This window comes from Sceloporus undulatus, chromosome 4, assembly GCF_019175285.1.
Source record: "Sceloporus undulatus isolate JIND9_A2432 ecotype Alabama chromosome 4, SceUnd_v1.1, whole genome shotgun sequence".
Classification (NCBI taxonomy): domain Eukaryota; kingdom Metazoa; phylum Chordata; class Lepidosauria; order Squamata; family Phrynosomatidae; genus Sceloporus; species Sceloporus undulatus.
The window spans coordinates 198,452,304-198,476,463 of record NC_056525.1 but is presented as its reverse complement, the minus strand read 5'-3'; the positions used below and the strand labels follow the sequence as shown (position 1 = coordinate 198,476,463).

The window sequence follows — 24,160 nt, the reverse complement described above, 5'->3', positions numbered from 1 at the left end:
TATATATGAAACATACATATAAAGTGAATAAATATATATATATGAGAAACATGAGGGCAGGGAACCGTCTAATTAAAAGATTGTATGTACAGCGCTGTGTAAATTTACAGCGCTTTATAAATAAAGGTTAATATATATATACACATATATATACATACATATAAAGTGTGTGTATATATATATATATACTGTATATATATGTGAAAGACACACACATATATTTACACACATACATACATATAAAGTATATTATATACATTCTATAAACATACATATAAAGTGTATATATATATATATATACACACACATATATATATATACATTCACATACAACATATATCTATATATATACACACATACATACAAACATACATATAAAGTGTGTGTGCGTGCGTGTGTGTGTGTATATATATATATATATATATATATATATGAAGCATACATTAGTTTTTGTGTTTAAACTTGGTTCCAGTCTCATTATGTATGTATATGGAAACAGAGGTATTCCAAAACACTGGTCCAAAAACACACTGCAGAGACAGTCCAGTCTGAGGCCCCTTTAACTGCCCTGTGACTCAAATGCTGGGGAATTCTGGGAACTGTGGTTGTGAGGCATTGTTCAGCCTTGTCAGAGAGAGAGAGAGAGAGAGCTCTGTGAGCCAGGGCTGTCAAAGGGGGCCTCCGACGGGGCTGTTTCTGCAGTGTGTGATTTGGGAGGAAGAAGAACTAGCGAAGGAAGTAGAGAGGCAGAAGGAGTAAAAGCGAGCCTTCTCGGCACCCGTAGCCCTAGACTTCCGGCGCTGTCAGCTGAGCGTGGTCACATGACCCTGAATCGCTGCTCAGTCTGGGTCAGAAGAAGGAGAAGGAAGAAGGCAAGGCCTGGAGCTTCTTCTGGGGTGGCTCTAGGCTTGGAGTCTGGCAGGTATTGGAGAATGGGCTGGAAAGAAGGGAGGGAGGGAAGGAAGGGTATATTTGCTGTTGTTGTTGTTGTGTGGCTTCAATTGGTTTCCCACTTATGGCCATCCTTATAGGGTTTTTCTTGTTAAGTTTCTTCAGAAGGGTTTTTGCCCTGGAGGCTGAGAGAGTGTGACTCGCCCAAAATCCTGGTCCTCCAGAGCCCTAGGTCCCAGCACACGCTGCAGAAATAATGCAGTTTGAGAGTGCGTTAACTGCCCCTGGGAATTGTAGTATATTGTGGCACCTGAGCTCTCTCTCTCTCTCTCTGACAGAGGAGGCTCAATGTCTCACAAAACTACAGTTCCCAGAATCCCCTAGCATTGAGCCAGGGCAGTTATAGCCGTCTCAAACTGGATTATTTTTGCAGTGTGTTTTGGACCGTAGTCCGACACTCAAACCACTGCGCCAGGATGGCTCTCTGAGGACTGTTGTTGTTGATGTTGTGTACCTTCAAATAAATTCTGACTTATAACAATCCTATCATGGTTCTTGGCAAGTTTCTTGAGAAGGGCGGATGCCGTGGCCATCCTCTGAGGCTGAGAGAGTGTGACTTGTCCAAGGGGTCACTCAATAGGTTTCCATGGCCGAGCCAGGATTAGCACCATGGTCTCCAGAGTTACAGTCCAATGCTCAACTTGTTACACTGTGCTGTCTCTCCTTGGAATATTTTTATCCCTCCTTTTATCAAGCGCTGGTTCTCAGGCTGTTCTCCTCTAAGCTTTGTGCAGAGGGATCTTGTAACACCTTTGAGACCAACTGAAAGAGAGAAGCTGGTATCATGAGCTTCCATAGACTTGCATTTACTTCTAAGCTTTGGTCATCATAGGGGTTCCCAATTTTTGTTGTAGTTGTTACTTTTAACAGCCGTTGTTAGTCCTGCCTTTTAAGAATTTTACTAATCTGTACTGTTGTCGGATTTAGGCTTGGGGTGCATACACACTGCAGAAATAAAGCAGTTTGACATGACTTTAACTGCCATGGACCCCCCTGGGAAGACTGTTCCACAATCCACAGCTGAGAAACCTCTGCCCCATCTCCCAATGGCAAGTAGCAATTCCCCCACTCTCTTTCTCATTCTTTGTTTTGGATATCCGCCTGTTCCACTTCAGATGGAAAAGAGATATGAAGAAAAGCCTCTGTAATGGTAATGGCTTCTATTTTTTAAAAAAGCAACAGCCATTATCATTAAAGAAGCTTTCCTTCATATCTCTTTTCCATCTGAAGTGGAACAGGCGGATATCCAAAACAAAACACTGCGGAATTAGTGTAGTTTGACACCACTTTAACTGTCGTGACTCTATCCTACAGATTCCTGGGATTTGTAGTTTAGTGAGGCACCAGAGCTCTAACAAACCAGGCTGTATATCTCAACATATTACATATTTGCTCCACAGAATGGAACCATGACAGTTAAAGGGGTGTCAAACTGCTTTATTTCAGCAGTCTGGATACATCTTAGGCCTCCATAGCACAAAAAAGGCCAAATAAGTAATATAAATGAACCAAGGTACAGATGATACTATTATCACCGGTAATGGCAATGGCAATGATAATAGTAATCCTGTTTAAAACCTTTTTGCTTGTTTTACTGGAGACTTTTGGTTTTCAAATTTGTCCATGGGATTGGTTGAATCTTGATTTTTGTAAGTTTTGATTATGTTCCCTGTTAAAATAAAATCTCAGTGTCATTAAAGTAGAGGTGAACTTACTTATGCCAGAAGGAGGAACAGTTGTGTAGTCTTTGAGGTGAGACTTATTGGCACCAAAGTAGTGCAGAAGGCAGCAGTAGGTGTCTCATCTAAAAACAGATAACTGTATGCTTCCACTTGAAGAAAGGCAAAGGTTGGTCTCATTTTTGTGTATGCTAAAACGGTCTTGAGGGAGCTTGAGCTGGTTATGTCAGGTAAAACCTGATAGTATTTATGAAAATTCTGTCCCAAACATGGTTTAATGAACACACTAAAAACTAGGGAGGTTGTTTTGGCATCAGTGAGTCAGACTAAACCAGAAGCTCCTTAAGGAAGGAGAAAAGAAAAACACTGAAGGTCATTGCTTCTGGTACATAGTGATATTAAACTGTGTATCTGTTGTTCCTTATATATAAATTGAGCTATACATTTTTACTGGAAAATGAGTCTTGCAGTGTTCAGTGATGTTTATTACTAGGAAGGGATTATAATGTGAAATTTACCCTTCAGTTGGAAAATGAAAATGGTTGGGGAGGGGGTCAGAAGGAAATGACAGTCAGCGGTCACAGGAAGCAGAACATAAAATCAAGCAGTAGTTCCTAGACACTAGAGCCAATTTTGCTTGAATATAATAAACTCTAACTTTATTCTGTCTGGAAATCTGGTGAGCTGCTGCTAGTCAAATTTAACAGTACACAACTAAGTGGGCCAGTGCTCAGTATAAGCCAGCTTCCTGTATTGGATTGTGCAAAGAAAGGGGAAATGTTCTTTCTATTTATGTTTCAGAAAATGCATGGCACCACTAATACATTGCTCCAAGTCAAGCTAGCTGAGTAAGGGAAGAGGGAGCAGAAACAGCATATTCTATAACCTAAAAATTCTAGTATTGAACTCTTCCAGTGCTACCAGGTTGAAAGATGTAATGCTGGTGTCTTATTACAGCCCTTTTCTTCGCTAGTCCTTTGGTATTACTTGTGTACTTTGCATTAGATCTTTCCCCTTGTAAAATAACTCTTACATGTAGTAAGTAACATGATTCTGGATTTGATGAATTAGAGATACTTGCTGTGTTTTTTGAAATGCAGAATTCTGATTCTGCCCGCAGGTAGTCCAATATGAGAGGGGTACATTGCTGAATTGAGGAAGTTTATTGTGTGAACTAAAACATACTTATGGCTAGATTTTCTGGTCTCAATCAAACTAAATTATTTTAATGAAAGCATATCAGCTGAAACATTTGTCACTTTTTATGTGAACTAATATTTCTTATCTTTTTTTCATAACAGAACTGTTAAATCAATATAAGAATGGATATCCGGGGTGCTGTAGATGCTGCTGTGCCCACCAATATCATTGCTGCCAAAGCTGCAGAGGTTCGGGCTAACAAAGTGAATTGGCAGTCATATCTCCAGTAAGTGATGAACTGGTCTCAAATTTTTTGAAGACGACCCCCACAACGGATGTGAAAAAGTGAACATATACCCATATATTTCATTAGTTGAAAACACACAGACAGATACAGGCTTTGGCTTTTTGCTTGAAATTTCCCTGGAAGCCAAGGTGATCAAAATGAGGCTGTTGTACATTGGCCCTATTATGAGAAGGCATTGCTCATTAGAAAAGAGAATAATGCTAGGAAAGATAGAGGACAGGAGAAAGAGTGGAAGATCACACTCCAGTTGGATAGACTCAATGAGCAAGGCCATGGATCTGAATTTGCAGGAACTAAGCAGAGCAGTAGAGAATAGGGGGTTGTGGAGCTGTCTCATCCACAGGGTCACCATGAGTTGGGGACAACTGGAAGGCCACGTAAGGCAAATACCGAGTAATCATCAGAAGACTGCTGATAAATGCAAAATTATAAGGAAATTAAGTGGCTTTTGCTCTGTCATGCGAAGAGAAGAAGGACTTTACTTCTTGCAAGGGAAATTTCTAATGAAGAGGAAAATTTGATCACAAGCTACTGTGTCATTGACTGATGGAAATAGTGCTTTTCAAAAATAGTATCCCTTTGCCTGACATACAAGACCTCTAATGAACAGCTGCTTTCTATCATAATATTAGAATTATATGTCTTTTACTTTGACTGAAAAGATATCAGAGTACAGTACTGATGAACCTAAAAAGGTGCCCCTTGTTGCCTAAAGCCTACAGGCTCATCAGCCTGTCCCTGTATGGCAAGGAATTTTGATCAATTGGTATGTTAAGCATCTAGAGGGCCAAAGGTTTCCCTCCTTGTCCTAAGTCTATAACACACCAACCCACCCAGTTAGTTAGTATTCTAAAATGGTTTTCCACATTGGCATATAGTGACTGTGAGGAAAAAAATACTGTATTGGAATTAATTTTTTAAAAATATTTTTAATTTTTTGGGCCGTTATAAACTTCCAAAGCAACATGCTAAGCAATTCTGAACCAGGGTGGAAACCATGTGGTCCTCTAAATGTTGCTGGACTGGAGGACTCATCATTCTCATCATTCCCCAAAAGCCAAATCCCCTCCCAAGCAGAAACCCGCCAAGCAAAGCCCCTCCTGGTTCCCACAGAAGTGAAAGCACATTCCCAGTTCTGAGCGCTCGGAGAGCCAGGCCCTCAAGGCCACCCGATAAGACACCTGGCCCTGCTATGCACTAACTATCACTATCTACTCTTCTACTGCAGCTGAAGCCCCATCATCCCACAACTGCTATACTACACTACAAAACACTATCTGGTAGAATACTAACAGGATTCTAACAGCTAGGTCCGCTACGTCTTTCAGTCCTGCATTATGTGGAGGGCTGCAAAATTTCCACCCTCTAAATCTTAAGAGAAGGTAAAGTAATAATCTTGACATTCAAAGTTAAAGGATTTCATCTTGGTTTACCTTTCCATAGTAATGTTACAAGTTAGATTAACAGAGGGGTTCGAGTGAAAAACAGCTGAAATGACGTAGTTACGAAGCATATGGTAGACCTCTACCAGTTTTGTACAATGAAAGCTGTACAAAACTTTTGACCTTCTAGATATTTGGATCCACAATCTCCACAGTCCCTTATGATTTACAATGCTGAGAGGAGCTTGTGTGAGTAGTACGCCAAAACATCTGGAGTTTAGTGTTTTCCCTTTTCCTTGGTTTTGAGTCTTCTTGAAGAAAAAATTTGGTTTTCCTTTTCAGCTTTGTCACTCCATTTAAGATGAGGTGGATTCCTGTATCCACAGAAGTAAATAGTATAGAAGACATGTTATGAGAATCCTAGATGTTTTGCCTTTTCCCATGGACAAATACGATAGGGGAAAAGTAATTAAATAGATGGTGTAGAGGAAAGAGATTTGAGATTCTTGAAGTTTTAGAAATATTTTTCACTCTACATGAGCTGTAAATTGAAACCTTGATTTACCCCTCTCTTCTTAGTCTTCATTAAGCATGTATATGTCTGAGCATTTGAGAGGCTATCTTTGTTTTGAATTCTGTATGAGTAGTTCTCATGGCAGCCACACAGGTACTCAATACTGTTGAAAAGGGCATGCGAAATGTAAAAATTAAAAGCTGCAGGTAATGTTGAGATGCCCCTTTTATTAACTGATTTATTGTAAAGATTTCTAATGGTCAATTTTTTGTGAAACTATTTTATGCCAAAATACAGTAGGTTGGCCCAGTTTGCATATGTCAACTGTTTTGTGGAAGACAATGGCTCCATCCATGCTGCATAAATAATCCAGTTTGACACCACTTTAACTGCCATGGCTCAATGCTATGGAATTCTGGAAAATGTAGTTTTGTGAGACATTTAGCTTTCTCCTATCAGAGTGCTTTGGTACCACAACAAACTACAGTTCCAAGAATTTCATAATATTGAGCCATGGCAATTAAAGTAGTGCCAAACTGGATTATTACTGCAGTGCTGAAGTAGCCAGTGAGTGCTTCCTTATCTGAAGTAGAAAATATATTGTTGTATATAAGGGGAAACATGTATTTTAGAAGAGGATCCCCCCTCCCCCATTTTTCTGCAGAAGCAGTAGTATGGCTGACTTTATTTGGGAGACCCCAGACTCACAGGCACAATATCAATTTAAAAGTAGAAAATGGATGCACCTTTGCAAGTCACTTTTATTTTTTTTAAAGGTTCTTATGTTCATTACTAATTTACTTAATAAAATGTATAATTGGCAGATGTCTCTGTTCATTGTATCTTATGTCCTTCTTGCTCATATGCACAAAGAGTTTGAATGAATCAAAAGAGGCACCTACTGGGATCTGGAGAAATGCATACGGGTAATTGCTCCTCTGAATGCAGGGATGCTTTGAGTGTGTGAATGTGTGCTTTGTGAATACCAAATCCCTAGGGTACATCACAAATCTCTTTTGAATGGGAGGACATTTTTTCCAAGGCATTCTGTGACAAAGTACTAGGATAGGATCTACTTAGCCAAGAAAAAAACAAAAAAAACTTGAGTGTTTCATGACTATCTCTTTTGATCCTGCCTTTGGGTAGTTGCCAAAAAAAGGTCTACATCACCATTTCCATCAGAAGATTGTGTCTGTTGGCAGCCCAGATTGGGTTTCACACAGTATATGTATCCAAATTTATTGAATATGTTTGGGAAGTTAAGTGATCATAGTAAGATAATATGTGGGCCACCTGGGTATTTAAAAAAGGGTGGATACAAATGGTTAAAATAAATAAATAAATAAATCTGGAAACATTAGAATAACTTTTGCTTTATGTTTTCTTTACCAGAGGGCAGATGATCTCAGCGGAAGACTGTGAATTTATTCAAAGGTTTGAACAGAAAAGGACCCCAGAAGAGAAACAGGAATTAATACAAAATGAAGGCAGTCAGGTAATCCAGTGTCTCTTGGAAACAGTCTTGTTTTCTCAGTGGCTTTTGTCTTAGTTTCTTGGTTTAAAGACACATGTTTCTCTCCTTCTGAATGCAATAGAGTTTTGCTGATGTTTGATAATTTGTAGTGGTATACTGATGCCATTTTAAGATTTATTTACTCATTCACAGGTTATAGAAACAAGCCTGATACTGCATTAAGCCTCATTACAGTATGGCCCTTTAAATGTGGGTGCAGGTTTGTTTTAACATGAAAAAGGACTGGCCACAGCAAGTTTTTTGTTGAGCACAAAACTGAAAAAAAAAATGGAGAACTGGCTGTTTTATTGTGGCATTAGTTGTGAATATATCATAAATAGCTACTTAACAGTGCTTAAGCAAGATTAATTTTTCCTTAATTTTCTGAGTTTTGATTTACAGCTAATTCATATATCTATTCATATGATGGCACTAGATAGATATCATTTCATAGATCCTGTTGCTGATGTTAGGGTGTTTGTTTTTTGCACAGTGGTTACTCTGCTTTTGTAATGCTCCCTGAAAATTTCCATACTATTCCAAAAATAGGGTTCAGCGGTTTCTTCTCTTTGTTGGCTTGTGATCAAGGGATTCAATCCAGGGGGTCTGTGGTTTACCAAATGATGCTAGACTCCCAACTTCCATCAGCCCTAGCTTAGCATAGCCGGTGGTAAGGAATGATGGTAGTTGGAGACCAAGAATAGTTGGAGAGTCACAACTCCCCCTCTCTGGTATAGAAGGGATGATGTGGTTATCCGTTCAGATTGGTAGTGCTGCCTAAAACTGGGTCAGACTAGAAAAGTATGATTGTAATTGATCTGTTTTAATCCAATGTTTCTTCAGTGTTCAGGAGCATTTGGGGTATTTGGGAAGAAAAAGATAGGGAGATCCTTCTGCAGGAGTGTTCATACACTAGGGTGCGGCTTCCAGAATCCACAGAGTTTTTGGGGGGAAGTATTTGTTTTTTTCCCCACCTAAAATGTCCTACATGCTCATTATAATTCTTTACCATGATTTGTATAACATGCAGTGACATTTGTACTGACTGGAGGATATCCCATTTTCCTGCTCTGATCTATAAAACTGAATCAGTTGAAATTTGGTCCTTTGCATCTGTGACCTTCCATCCACTGTGTATACATTAAATGCAACATGCCATTCTATATTCTGGAGTAAACAAGCTGTCATTGTCACAGTTTGGCAGCTTATGCCAGAGTCAGCTGAAAGTATTAGCCAAAATAAAAAAAAATATTGAGCACTGAAAGGACTGGAAAAACATAGATTTTCAGTGTCAGGTTGCAACAACATGGATTCAGTTTACAATGCAATGAAATTTAAGGCAGGAAAAAGCAGGATTCTGCTCTAGTTAATCCTATGGTAGCTGTGTGTGGTTGCTTATAACAGACAAGGTAAACATCAGCATCCTCTAGAGTCTTTCACTGAGCATGCATGAACTGTAAAAGGAGGAGAACAGATAAGCCTGCCTTACCAGCTTCCTCCAGTTTGTTTCTTTTGTTAAAAATAGAGAGAGATAATAGATTTATAAGTTTGCCATCAAAATGGAAATCATATGAAAGGTGGAGGTTGGTGGAAGAAAAATATTGTTCCTGGAAGCTTTGGAAGAAGCTTTCAAGTGGCCTTTAGGAAGCTGAAAATGTTTTTGCTTTTACAGAGCTTACTTGATCTTGTTTTATTGTTAGTTTTGGGTGAAAGGTATGCTGAAGCTTATTGAATTGCTGTTTTCTCATTCACTCTCTCCCCCCTCTCTCTTTTGTGTGGTATTGCAAACTATTCCTGTTCTTTCCGTGTCATTTCTGTCGCTGGTACCAAAGATTCTGTTTAAAGAAATAATGCCCAAAAGCAGATCTACTTTATTAACTGAGCTATACTTCTATTTCAATTTCTTGAATTTCATTTTGCTCCTAGTGTGCCAAAACTTTCATAAACTTGATGACTCATATCTCTAAGGAACAGACAGTTCAGTATATTCTAACCATGGTTGATGATATGCTGCAGGTAAGTTAATTAACGTTTTTATTAATCTTTAGAGCTCATTGATATATTGGGGGAAGCTTACTTCAGTGTGAGTGGCTTTCTACTTGGTTCACGACATATACATTGGCTTAAAAAGCTAGAGGCTGTTTCTCAAGTGACTCTTCTTGATTTGGATGGCACTAGTGTACTCACTTGACTGAAACAAATAGTGGTTGTGCAGCAGTGTCAGGGCTCTGCTAATTTTCCCCTTCACTCTGGAGAAGGTACTTGAAGAATACTTGACGAATACTCAGACTGAATTTATAAAGTTGAACCTATTATGGCTGAAACTGTTAATGCATGTTAGCTCTTTACACTTTTTTTAAATAAAAAAAGACACGCTTCTATTTTTATTCATATTTTTATGTTTCTTAAATAGTTATTATTCATTACTATTCTGTATCTAGCTGAGAATACTTTCTGTCATCTCATGATTAGAAACTATGAATACAGTTGGCCCTCTTTATCCACGGATATTTTTATCCATGGATTCAAGCTTCCACATCTTGAAAATATTCCAAAAAAGTATAAATTCCAAATAGCAAACCTTGATTTTCCACTTTATATAAGGGATGCCATTTTGATCTGCCAATATATTGAGAGCTGAATCCCTCTAGAGCAGGGGTAGGCAATCTTTTTGAGTCGGGGGCCGGGTTGCTGTCCCTCAGACAACTGGGGGACCGAAGCCAAAAAAGAAATAATTAAATAGTTTTTATAAAATTTAAATAAATAAATAAACCAGGACAAATGTAGGACAACATTTTCAAATGGTGGACACTTTGTAAAAAAAAAAAATGGAGGACACACACAAAAATTTGATTTTTTTAAAAAATGTTAATATAAATGCATGTTTCTGAGGCGTCTAGAGACAATTGCCCCCCTTATCCCTGCGCGCGAGAGGCCAAAGGCCCTGGCGGCATTCGGCGGCAGGACCGGGCTGGGGCTGGTTCCAAGGCCTCGCCGGGCCGCATCCGGCCTGCGGGCCGCAGGTTGCCTTCCCCTGCTCTAGAGAAAGCAAAAAACAAAAACCAAAAGACCCACTTTTTCTGATGCGTTCATAAAGATTGTCAGTAGTAACATCACATTTCTAAGTCTTATTCTAGTGCTCACACCATCCCTAAATAATACATTTTTATTATTGCTGGGTTTTTTTTTTGTTCATAATCAGTTTTAGCATATGGCTTGTGAAATCCTGTCTCATATTTTTGTCTTGCCTAGGTTAAACAAGCTAAGTTGTTTCAGTCTTTCATTTCAGTCTGTCATTTCACACTTTCATTATATATAATTTTCCAATATAAAAACATATTTTTGCTTTGTTCTTTTCTAGTTTCTGTTTGTCTAAATGTCATAATAATGGAACATTATGCATCAACAGCAGACTTGTAAATAGCAAATAGAGTGGGAGGTGTCCGGCATGGTTTACTTGTTTTCTTCTGTTGTTTTATTGCTGTATAAAGTTCTTATATTAGTTCTCAATGTAACTCATTTTCCCCCAATGCATTATCATCAGTTGTGACCTCAGTGTTGCTATATGATGGAAATAAGAAAAGGTCTTATGTTCATCATGGCGATGTTGTCTATTTTATTGAGATTATTCTGAAGTATAACACTTTTCTTCAATGCGTTTGCAGTCCCTCTCATTTTGGTTCTGTTCTATTGCAGGAGAATCACCAGCGTGTTAGCATTTTCTTTGACCTTGCGAAACGGGGCAAGAACACTGCATGGTCCTATTTTCTTCCCATGTTGAATCGACAGGATCTTTTCACTGTACATATGGTATGTTCAGTCAGTCAAAACCAGTAGATTTGAAAGGGAGCTGCAGACGTGTGAAGTAATTTGTGCTCTCAAATTTGAAAATCTTGCTGCCAATACTAGTCATTTCTGGCCTGTAATCATTCATCTGTGTGCACATTTTACTGTAATACTTACTGCTGTTTATTAGAACTTGAAGAAGAATGTCTTGTCAACTCTTCTTCATCTTAGGTTTGAGGATCCTTCTGAACAGTGTAGGATGTGATGTTGGTAACTGTAGGGGATGTAAGAGGAATTCTAGAAATCAGGTCCCACCTACATTTATCTTCATGTCTTTAGTCAAGTGTTAGCTGGTGTCTTATTGTCTTGCCTTTTCTTTTAGGCAGCCAGAATTATTGCCAAACTAGCAGCCTGGGGAAGAGAACTGATGGAAGGCAGTGATTTAAATTATTATTTCAACTGGATTAAAACGCAGCTTAGTTCACAGGTAAATATATAATCATCTAACATTATTGCTTTTCCTATTCTGTATCACTGTTACAACTAGGCTATTTATGTAATGTTGCACGTGTATAAAGGCTGTGTCTTCCCATATGAGCTTGCCTGGTTTCTGAGATCCTTCAAGAAACATTTTCTGTTGGTCTCGCCACTGTTGCAAGCACATTTGGTGAAAACACAGAAAAAGGCCTTCTCACTGACTGCTCCCAGTCTGTGGAACCTATCCTACCAGAAGTTAGGTTGCATCCCTTCACTCTGTTCTTCTGCAAGGAAATACTTTTTTAAAAAATTATACAGGCTTTTGGCCATGAACTGGTTGTTGTGAACATGCTTTGTTAGCTGGGGGAGAGGGTAGGTTGTTGCTGTACTCATTTCTCATTTCTTATGTTTTAAACACTTTTAAACTTATCTTAGTCCTGTGCTTTTTTAATAGGACAGATTAATTATTTCCTTATCATTTTGTACTATTATATTTGATTTTTAGATCTACTGGTATGCTGTTTTAATTTATTATGTAAGCTTCCTTGGATCCTGCTTTGGTAGAAAGAATTTAAGAAAGAAAGAAAGAAAGAAAGAAAGAAAGATAGATAGATAGATAGATAGATAGATAATAGCATTTCTTACTGTGAACCTTTAGAATGTAATGTTCTCCTTTTACACTAGAAACTGCGCAGTACTGGCAGTGCTAATGATCCGGGAACTGATGTAAGTATCTACTCATAATTTCATAGCTTTCCTGTTGAAATATTGTTCTAAATCCAGGCTAAGCAAGATCCAGGAAGTCAGCAGAACACATTTATCATGTTTTAAGTCCCATGGATCTTTCAACATAACAACATCACAATGTAGTTTGGTCTGTTCCAGAGCACTGTAACTTCTTGGGATGTGGCTTTTAAAGTTAGTGATATTTAAGTATATTTTCAAATGTGAACAGCAGAGCCTCTATACAGTGGAGCCTTGCCTTATGAGGGGATCCGTTCCGGACCCCCCCACACACATAAGGCAAATACCGTGTAAACTCGAGCCCCATTCAAGATAATGGGGCCTGTGTTTGTGGTGGTGTGGCGGGTGCACGCACACCTCAAACATGTGCACCATTCAATCTATTGCAGTATGGCTTCCACGTAAAGTGGCATGCCCGCGTATGGAGCGGATGTGCTGTACATGTCAAATAAAACTGTTTAATGAGCTTGGTCTCTTTCCTTTGGTTATGTCTGTCTGTCTGAAAGCTGGAGTTAGGTGCACAGGCTCCCTGTGAATGTGGAAAATAACAAATAACAAAAACACAATGGTTTTACCTGAGAGAACACCCCTCTAGGAATCTCTAGGTCCTCCAGTGCAACTATGTGGTCAACATCTGCCAGACATTGAGCATAGAATTGCACTGGAGGAGCTACAAATGACTAATGGAGTAGATTTTTGTGGGTTTTTCAGGCTATGTGGTCATATTCTAGGAGAGTTTATTCCTGAAGTTTCACCAGCATCTGTGGCTGGCATCTTCAGAGAATGGAATGTTCTCTTTAGGAATCTCTAGGTCTTTCAGTGTGACTTTTGGTTACAGTTGACCATAGAGTTGCGTTGAAGGACCTAGATATTCCTAGAGAGAACATATCAATGGTCCTCTTCAGACGGGCCTTTGTGCCACCCCCGTCACATGCTAGGGGTTGGCCGAGGGTGCACCGCCCATACTGGCCTCACCCCAGCACGTGAGGGGGGCGTCAAAATGGCAGCGCCCCATACACATGGGCACTGCCATTTTGATGCGACAGACACTTAGTGTCCGCACCTTCCGGCGTCATTGTGACACCACAGGTGCGCCACTGGTGCACTGCGGCGTCACAATCACATCACAAATAAAACCTGCTTTTTGCTGCACGAGGGAGCTATGCAGTTTGTCCGCTGTGGCTCCCTTGCGCAGCAAAACAAGGCGCGAATAGACCATCCTTTTTGGGTGGTCTGTGCCCCGCCATAAAAATCCCTGAATAATCAAATCCGCAAAGTCAAAGCCACAAATGTGGAGGGACGAGTATATTATTATTTTTGCATATGCTTAATGTCAATGTGGCTTCTACTAACTATTTTATCTTCATGCTTTTATATGTAGCTGTTGGTGATAAACAAGGTCACACACAATCCACGTGCCTGAGTGGGCAATTATATAATAATAATAATAATAATAATAATATAAATATGTTTATTCAGAAGTCTCTTTCAGTTCAGTGGGAGTCGATGAGTAGGCTTCAAATTGCAACTGTCCTAGTTTTATTGTGTTCTGCAGTGAAAGGAATGTGGGCTTTGACATGTGTCTTCATTTTTGCATTGTCAAAGTAGAGTAGGAACCATTTTGTTGTTGTTGTTGTTGTTGTATGCCTTCAAGTCATTTCTGATTTATCACAATCCTAAAATGAATCTATCATGGGGGTTTCTTGGCAATATTTGTTCAGAGTGGTTTGACTTTGCCTTCCTTTGAGGCTGAGAGAGTGTGATTTGCCCAAGTCACTGAGTGGAATTACATGGTCCAGCGGGGATTTGAACTTTGATCTCCAGAGTCATAGTCAAGTGCTCAAACCACCCTTTACCCAAGGTTAACTATGGATTGTACCTGTTTATATCAACAGAGGAACATCAAGTGCATACAAACTTGTGATTCTTATGCTTCTCCCCAGTACAGTTCAGACATAAAGTGATGTTAAAGAGAGATTCCCCCGGAAGAGAGGCTGAAAGTCTCATGCATTTTCTGATAGTATTCTTACCCCTGTATAGTTTGCTGTAAATGTCAAAAAGTAGAAGCTCTGCCATGGTTTCAGGGATAGTTAGCAATCCTGCTCAATCATCTAACACATCTAATAGAACAAATGTGGAGATTGGCTAGTGTGGTTACAACTTGTCAACAGCTTGTCATTGTCAGGATTCACTAATGACTTCATAAATCTGGACATTTCCCAGAGGCATGTGGCATTGCCAGATTCCCACAGGAGTACTGTCAGTCTTGACATTTTGGGTATGCACTATAATATAGCTACAATGAAATGGATGAGCTATGTATACAAACATATCATACTGTTTATTAAAGATTAGAGATTACATTGTGAGACCAAGAGAAAAATTGTAGGTTTCTGTTCATTTGTTTTTAAGTAGTGAATGGGTTGTGCCCATTCTCTCTGTTTTGTTTTTATGGGTGTCACAATTATACAATTGCTGCCACCCCCCTCCCCTCAAGTTGTTCTGTTCACCTTTCATGGATCAATATCCTGTTGTCCTCATGACAGGAAGGTATGAGAAAGCCCAATTGCAAGTTTAATTTTCTTATTCTGATGTTCCCTCTGTCAACTTCTCCAGAATGCACACTGGGTTATCATGAGCTAAAATGTAGCAAGCAAGTCTTCAGGTTTCAGGTAGTGTCCCTCTGACAAAATTGGCCCATGCAGGTGTTTAAAACTAAAAAATACAAGATTTATGTTCAAGGCTTCTCTTTAAATATAATCAATACTAAACTTGAAGTACATTTGTTGTTGTGGGCCTTCAAGTCATTTCTGACTTATGGGGACTGTAAGGAGATCCTATCATGGGGTTTTCTCAGCAAAATTTGTTCAGAGGGGATTTGCCTTTGTCTTTCTCTGACTCTTGAGATAGTGTGACTTTCCCAAGGTCACTCAGTGAGTTTCCATGACTGAGTAGGGATTTGAACCCTGTTCTCTAGAGTCATAGTCCAATGATCATGTTGTTAAGTCAGCCTGACTCATGACAACCCTATGGATGAGACATCACCAGGATCCTCCAGTTCTCTGCTTAGGTCATGCAAATTCAAGCCGGTGACCTCCCTGATTGAATCTATACATCTGATGTGCAATCTTTCATTCTTTCTACTCCTTTCTACCTTCCCTAGCATTATTGTCATTTCTAGTGAGTCATGCCTTCTCATGATCTGGCCAAAGTACAACACCCTCAGTTTCATTACCTTGACTTCCAGGGAGGGTTCAAGCATAATCTGTTCTAGGAGCCATTTGTTTGTCTTTTTGGCTGTCCATGGAATCCTCAGCATTCTTCTCAAGCACTACATCTCAAATGAGTTTATTTTCTTTCTCTTGGCATTCTTTACTGTCCAAGTCTCACATCTGTACATGGTGATGGAGAATATAATGGCTTAGATGATTCTAAGTTTGGTGCTCAGTTGTATGTTTTTACACTTTAGGTTCTTGTCTGTTTCTTTCACGGCTGTCCTTCCCATTCCTAGTCTTCTTATTTCTTGACTGCAGTCTCCGTTCTGAACGGTGCTTGATTCAAGGTACAGGAAATCTTTATTTCAATGTCCTCATTATCTAGGTTGAATTTATGTAGATCCTCTGTGGTCATTATGTTGGTTTTCTTTATGTTCATCAGTAAACCTGCCTTTGCACTTTCTTCCTTGACCTTCCTTAGTAATTGTCCTAAGTCTATGACATTTTCCACATACTCTGGTGTAATCTACATATTTTAAGACTGTTCATATTCCTACATCCTCTCTTCACTTTTCCTTCTTCTGAGTCCAAACCTGCTCTTCGTATGATATTTTCTGTGTACAAGTTGGACAGGTAGGGTAATAGAATGCACCCTTGCCTGACCCCTTTTCCACTTGGGAACCATTCTGTTCCTCCACATTCTGTTCTATCCATATCTCTTGCCCTAAATAGAGATTTCTCATCAGGATTAACAAATGTAGTGTCACTTTCATGTCTTCAAGAGCATTCCATAGCTTTTCATACTGTATTTACTCATGTATAAGTCTAGAAATTTAAGTCAAAAAATTGACCCCAAAAAACTTACTTGACTTATCCACAGGTCAGTATAAATACTGTATCTTAACTCTATTGAAAAGAAGGAAACATCTCCTGATGAAAAGCAAGAGTATAATATGTGAAGCACTGACCCCCCTCTACTCTCTCATCCATCCAGTCTTAAGAGTAAGCACATAGAGTTCATTGTATAAGTTCTTTGACATTGTTTTGCTTTGCTTCATCCTTTAGATCCTTTGCTATATGCCCCTAAGTTTTACCCTCGACTTAGCCACGGGTCATAGCAAAGTCCATAATTTTGGCCCCAAAACTTGCCCTTGACTTATACATGAGATTGACTTATAGTCGAGTATATATGGTAATTTATTCTATACAGTCAAAGGCTGTATAGTGCTATAGTGTATAAAGTACATGCTGATTTTTTTTTGGAATTCCTTAGTATGTTCCATTAGCCATCATATGTTTGCAATGTGGTCCCTACTGCCTTTTCCTGTTCTGAACACTGCGTGTACTTCTTGGGCTTCTCTCTCCATATATGATTGGAGTCTGCTACATAATTTTAAACCTAATTTTGCTTGTGTAGGAAATTAATGCTATGGTCCTGTCATTGCCACAGTATTTTGTGTCTGCTTTTTTGTGTATTGAGATGTATATTGATCATTTCCAGTCGGTTGGTCACCATTTTGTTTTCCATATTTGTTGGAAAATTGTAATTAACACTAGAGTTGATTCTGTATTCTGCATTGTAGCAATTCTATTAGAAGATCATCTGTTCCTGGCGATTTATTCTTCCCAATATCTCTTATTTCAGTTTCCACATCTTTCTAGGATTTGGGGTTCATCTTCATATAGTTTTTCATTCCATGTGTCATTCATTTTTTCCCTTGCTCTCTGTGTGTTCTTTCCATTATCTTTTTGTTTCTTTTTAATTTTGTAGTATGTTGCTCTTTTGATCATATAGCATCCCTTGGTTTGAACTTCCCATTGAGTTTCTGGAACTTGAGGAAGACATCTCTTGTTCTTCCTTTTTTTGGTTGTTGCCTTCTGTTTCTATGCATTGGTTATTATAGTAGTTTCCTTTATCCTTGAGCACTAGTTGTTGAACCAATGTATTAATGGTTCTGATTTTGTTCCTGTCTCTCTTTTCTTTTGCTTCTCTTCTTTCCTTTACTGCTTGGCACATTTCCTCTGTTATCCTCGGTTCTTTTCTTTCTTTTTGGCCATTGTTAATGTCTTTCTGCATACTTCCTTGACCATAATTCTTCTGGTTCCTGGTCAATTATGCTTAATAGTGCACATCTATTTCTTACATTGCTCTTACTTTGTTCTTACAACAAATTCTGTTGGTATATTGTTTAGATCATATTTTGGTATGGTGATTGTTTTTCTTTTCTTCTTCAATTTTATTCTAATTTTTGATGTAAGTGATCATAAATATAAATAAATATAAATATTTTATAAGTATAAATAGCAATAGCCAGTACATTTATATACTGCTTATCAGTGCACTTAAACATCCCCTAAGCGGTTTACAATGTGTAAGCTCATTTTAGCGACCTATGGAAGGATTGCAAGGCTGAGTTGTCCCTGAGCCCCTGGCTGGTATTAAACTCACAACCTTGTGGCTTGTGAGTGAGTGATAGCAGTACTGGCATTTAATCACTGTGCCACTAGGCTTCTATAACTATGAACTATAAATGATCATACTTAATCACTACCTGTCCACAAGAATTGTTTTTCTACTGTTTATCTTCAGCCCTCTCTTCAGAATATTTTCAGGATTTTGATAGGCTGAACCCAGGAGAGGCTGGATATATATGATTTTAGGATACTGATGTTGAAAACACAATTTTGTAGTTAATCTGTTGTAAACTGTCTTGGAAGTCATAGTGGTGTGAGAGGTAACAGGTAAATACTTTTAATTTTGATTATGCCCCTTTCCCAGCAATGCAAATCACATCCTGCTGTGTGTAAATAGGTTGAAATGCTCTAGTTCAGTTCTCAAATTGGTGTTTTCATGGAAGTACAAACATTGATACTGTAGGTTTCTGGCTTTTTGTATTCTTTTCCGTGTTAGATTTCATGGGTGCCTTTCGACAGTTTAGGGACGTCTGTGAAAGCAGTATATAAATATTAAACAGTGCAATCCTGTAATTACCCTGAAGCTGACATGGTTGCAATCATGGGCAAATAATCACAAACAAAAAGTATTTTAAAAGTTTCCTAGACAAATCATCATTACAAATAAACAGGCTCTGTGGCTCTTTAAATGCAAGTCAACTTGCTTTTTATTGATGTTTCATTTCTCCTATTAATGTTTCCATTAGGGCAGGATATGCTTGGAAATGTTGTTCCAGGATAAGTTTTGAAAAGTTTGGCCTTGACTTGTACACTGACTATCTGGTGTATTTTTTCATTAAGTGTCTAATTGACATACCTGAGGAAGGAGGAGACAACTGTAGAGAACAGAGAGAATATTGTTAATTACATCACATCCTTAAAGAAAGAGTTGAGTTTTTTTTCTGCTGTTGTATGCTAGGAGCCATAGCCTTCTCATGCTGAAGTATTAACGAGTTAGCTAACTGATGCTTAATTTCATCATTTGCTGAATAAGAATCTAAGGGCCTTAACTATACCGTGTTCCTATCAACATTCTTTTTGCACTGAAAGCTGGATAGAGCCTTGGAGAAGATGCAGGTACTGATTATTTTTATTGCAGTGAAGAATGTGTAGAATATGGAAACTTCCTAATTGTTCTTACCTGTTCAGGTTCAACACTTTGGCCAGAGAAGAATTTTTGTATTGTTATGAGTGTCATACTTTTCTTTCATGTAGAGTTCACAATATGTCCAGTGTGTCGCAGGATGCTTGCAGTTGATGCTCAGAGTAAATGAATACCGTTTTGCATGGGTAGAATCAGATGGAGTAAACTGGTGAGTTTTTGTGGAGAGAAGGTAAACTTTTAATATATGCATGATATTAGCTTGGTATATAATTATTGGTGATTATATAGCATGCTATATTTTGATGAACCTATTCTTGTTGATATTTCAAAGACCTAAAACAGAGTCATACTCATTCCCAAGATAACTCTGCATACAGTATCTCACAGAGGAGATTAGAACTCTCACCATCCTACCCAAACAATTCCCTATACCCATGAGAGAAAGTAAGAACTATTTGGCTGCAAAGTATATGCAGCATAGGTAGGTAAAGTGTGCCCTCCAAGCACCTCCACTTATTCCAAACATTTGGGGGTAAAAAAAAAGCCATTTAAAAGGTATCCTGTAGAGCGTAGAGAGGGTTTTCCATGTTTTTTTTCTTCCTGGCATTTTCTAGGCTGAAGGGAGGTAAGAAAATCAGAACAGAGAGCTAATTCCTGTTGCTTCATTTGGAACTAAAGTATTTTTGGGAGGAGGAGAGGGGACATGGTGATATTGCTCATCTATCCTGTAGGGGGCAGGAGAGGCATTTTAAAGTCTAATGGCTGACATCTTGTTTAGTGAGTTTGATGGTGTATGAACAACTAACCATTGTCAGTCTTTTTTGGGCAAGATGAGGTTGGAATTCTCTACTGATATCATGCAATGACCAAAATCTCCTCAGGACTCACCTTTTATCTGCTTTAGTCCCCACTCCATGGCCATTTTGTGGTTAGTGAAAAGCAAGGGGTGTTATTGGAGAAGTGTCCCTATAGCCAGATTCAGAATGCTGACAAGACCTCTGGAGAGGCTGCAACAGCTAAAAGGTGAGTCATGGAACCATCTAATTAAAATAAATAATAATTGTATCCTGCTCTGAGAGCCTTTGTGGCTGAAGAGCGGGGTATAAATACAATAAAATAAATAATAAAAATCATAGTAAGAGAGACGTAACTTGATTCTGTCTGAAGAATTTTTATAGTTCTGATTATTCTTTCTAGTGTCAGACTGAGGTAGAAACCTGGGAATCATTTAGTTCTGTTTCTTTAGACTATGGTCCAAAACATACTGCAGAAATAATCCAGTTTGAGACTGCTTTAGCTGCCCTGGAATGTGCTAGAGAATCCTGGGAATTGTAGTTTATTGTGGCACCACAGCTCTCTGAAAGAGAAGGCTAAATGTTTTGCAAAACTACAGCTACAGTTCCCAGAATTCCCGAACACTGAGTCAGGACAGTTAAAGTGGGCTCAAATTGGATTATTTCTGCAATATGTCTTGGACCTAAGTGCTAAGATCAGTTAAGCATTCAACCGTACTCTGCATGTACCATCGCAAAATTGTGGCACCTTATTGTCTGTCATTCTTTCTGAAAGCTTCAGACTTTCTAAGAGTTCCCATTAGAATACTGAATTGTAGTTGTTTTGGCTTTGTTTATTGCCTGTCTACCTGCCAATACATAAAATATGAAAGCCCTTTCTTTTACAAATGGAACATGTCTGATGTGAACACAATCTGAGTAAATTGATACTTGGAACTGAAGTGCTTCCAAATGGCCATCCAAAATTATAGTCACTTTGTGCAGCATTTTAGTCTTTCTTAAGATTTTTTTTCTTGGTTTTAGTAGCAGGTGATTTCAAAAGATTGCAGACACTTAGGATCACAAATTGAGGGTGTTCAGCTTCTCTTTAATTGTATATTTCATGTGCTTTTCTTCCCCTCCAGCATTATGGGAGTTCTGAGTAACAAATGTGGATTCCAGCTTCAGTATCAGATGATTTTCTCTATTTGGCTGTTGGCATTCAGTCCTCAGATGTGTGAACACTTGCGGCGTTATAATATTGTTCCGGTCCTCTCTGACATCCTTCAGGAATCTGTAAAAGAGAAAGTAACCAGGATAATTCTCGCAGCTTTTCGGGTAAGTGACATACATAGTCTGGAACAAAGGACAGTGTTACCATAAATCTAGAGACAAAATGTGATGCAGACTCTATGGCATAGTTTGGCTTTGCATAGCTGTTTACTTTGGAGCAGTGTGTGAGCTTCATCAGCACTTTGGGAGAAGGGATGTAGGAAGAAGCAGTTTTGATGTGAGGCAGAATGCAACTGCAACATTAACATTAAAAACCACAGGGAAGGCAAGGGAAGAGTGCCCTGAATTGAGACTTACATTTCAGAGGTACATTGTATGAGTTGAATGGCTGTTGCTGGCTTTTTAACTCTCAGAAAGTTATCAGGCCACTTCTAATCAGGGTATTTATTGTCAGGGATGATGGGAGTTGTAACTCTTCACCTCTGGCTCTAACTCACCACCTTGTTATGCACCGGCGCTGACCAGTTTTGGCCAGTGGTTAAAGCTTTGCTCTAAAGCAGCAGAGTTTCAGAGAATAGGCTGAAGACCCTGACAAACTCTCCAAGCCTTCTCACTCGTGCTCCACAGAAGTCTTCACACTTCTTCAGGTTCCAGTTGGCTCTTGTATCTTCACTCAAGACACTAGACAACTCAGTAGTCTTATATAAAAGATCTACTTTATTCTCCTATATACAATAACTATATGCCCTCACAATCTCTACAATCTCCAATACTACTCCATAACTACCCACCAACTATCCACAACTACCCACAAAATACATTGGGAATCAAAGCAATTATTATAGTCATTGTAAAACACCACCCACTCTTGTCAGTTTCCACCCAGTGGGCGTGTACATCCATTTGATTGGTTTTCATAGTTCAGCCCATAATTAATGATTTCATCATTTCACCTTGTCCACTTAACAATTCTCAGGTGCTTTCAATTATATCCTCTACATTTCTGTCCTTGGCATTTAGGACTTGCTAATTACATTAGCTTTTACACCTGTGTGGCTTCTTAATTGCTTTTGCTTAGTCATACTGACTCTCACATACATGTTTTATTTCTATCACTGTATGTCCCATGTTGCATTTTCCTTAACATTTATATGGTTAAAGAAATTCAAATTGGACAACACTGACTGAAAAAAAAAAGAGAGGATTGGCAATATTCCATGAAAGCTTATTGGTGGAGAATATCTGACCAAGGGAAGGTTTTAGAGTGTTGAGCCCACAAGCATGTATAAGTCATGGTGTTGACTGGGATTCAAGCTGTGGAGACATGAGGAGGACACTGAGCAGCAGAAGAGGCCAGGAAGAATGGGAATGAAGGTGGTTTCAAGCAGTGAGAACTTTCTCAGCTTTCTCCAGCAATATCAATGGTGGGACTAGAACTGAAATCATGGGAGAAGAGAAGGTTTAGAAGAATCTACAACAAAGAGATGGCAAGGAAGACTCCACTTTCAGTAGTCTTCAAGATAGCCGAGAACTTGACAACGAGAGTAGACTATATGTTTTGCTCCACACCAAGACACGCCTACCCAACCTGTCATTACATGCATTGCGGTAGAGAATGTACCAGTAGTGAGGAAAAGGCTAGTTTATAAAAGTGATCTGTGACACTTTAATGGTAGTGACAGGTCTGTTTAGTGTGGACCAATTAGAAGGGCTTTAACTCTCCACTTCCTGCTGTAGTCTTGGTTTAAAGTCTTCCAATTCCATTTCACAGTCCCAATCCAGTTCTGAGTGGAGTTGCTCTACTCTCTCTGCTAGTTAAAGAAAAAACAGTAACACAGTCTCAAGTCACATGATAAATATCATACTTAGTTTGATTCTAGTTATGCTGGACTCCAATTTGGGAAGACCCAATGTTTTTACTTTAATATTGCCAATCAGAATGTTGTCAAACAGCAGTGTGAACATAGTTCTTGGTGCTTGAAACAGTAGTTGGCTTGTGCTAAAGGTAATATATGAGAGGAGGTTTCACCCAATTAAACCCTACCATCCTGCCTACTCCTTCCTCTGTTCATGTAGCTTTTGTGGGCATGAAAGGAACTGGACCAGGGAGCGATCTCAGTGCTGTGCAGTTCTTGTAACTTAATTTTATAAGGTTAATTGCTACCATTCTTAAGGCACCTTAATTTTATAAGGTTAATTGCTACCATTCTTACTCATAGCTTAACTAAACTTTATAGATTTAAGCTAAATATAATTCTTTTTTGGCAGTATAGTTCCCTAACACCCATATGCTTCTAGCAGCTTGTTAGATTATTTTCAGAAGAGTATGTGAAATTAGGATGATAGCTCAGCAGTCCTTAGCAAGCTGTGTTATTTTCTTGATACAGAATTGTAAAGAATTCTGATAAGAGTTGATGGGAAATGACAGTGTAGTTATGTTAATGGATATTAAAATATATGTATTAAGAGGGGTAGTACAAATAGGATGCAAACTTTTTTTTTTAATGATAGTGGTTTCCTTTGTTAATTCTTTACTTTCCAGAATTTTCTAGAGAAGTCTACTGAAAGGGAAACCCGCCAGGAGTATGCCCTTGCCATGATCCAATGCAAAGTTCTAAAGCAGCTGGAGAATTTGGAACAACAAAAATATGATGATGAAGACATAAGTGAGGACATAAAGTTTCTGTTGGATAAACTTGGAGAGAGTGTCCAGGACCTCAGGTGAATTTTATATTTTGATTTTTTCCAATAAATAAATAAAAAATCAAAGCAGTGTTTGAAGTATGTAAAGGGTATGCCAACCACTTGTTACAGTTGGCCCTCCGTATCAGCAAAGGGTTCAGCTCCAGACCCCCTGCCCAGTTGATACCAAATAACACAGGACCTC

The 24,160-nt window shown here is 38.7% G+C and overlaps 1 protein-coding gene across 3 annotated transcripts in view; it reads left to right on the top strand.

Annotated features, from left to right (window-relative positions):
• Nucleotides 1-782: 782 nt before the first annotated feature.
• ATP6V1H (ATPase H+ transporting V1 subunit H) overlaps nt 783-24,160 on the top strand; it is a 38,614-nt gene continuing 15,236 nt past the window's right edge. For 2 of the 3 annotated variants that reach the window (XM_042464092.1, XM_042464094.1), the window contains exons 1-10: nt 783-922; nt 3,932-4,056; nt 7,366-7,468; nt 9,413-9,502; nt 11,183-11,296; nt 11,655-11,759; nt 12,434-12,475; nt 19,378-19,475; nt 21,186-21,378; nt 23,816-23,994. In XM_042464092.1, coding sequence (XP_042320026.1) covers nt 3,953-4,056; nt 7,366-7,468; nt 9,413-9,502; nt 11,183-11,296; nt 11,655-11,759; nt 12,434-12,475; nt 19,378-19,475; nt 21,186-21,378; nt 23,816-23,994 — 1,028 coding nt within the window. In that variant the 5' untranslated portion in view covers nt 783-922; nt 3,932-3,952. Of the gene's footprint in view, nt 923-1,884; nt 2,001-3,931; nt 4,057-7,365; nt 7,469-9,412; nt 9,503-11,182; nt 11,297-11,654; nt 11,760-12,433; nt 12,476-19,377; nt 19,476-21,185; nt 21,379-23,815; nt 23,995-24,160 lie in introns of those variants that run through there. The other variant, XM_042464093.1, reaches the window with a different exon arrangement.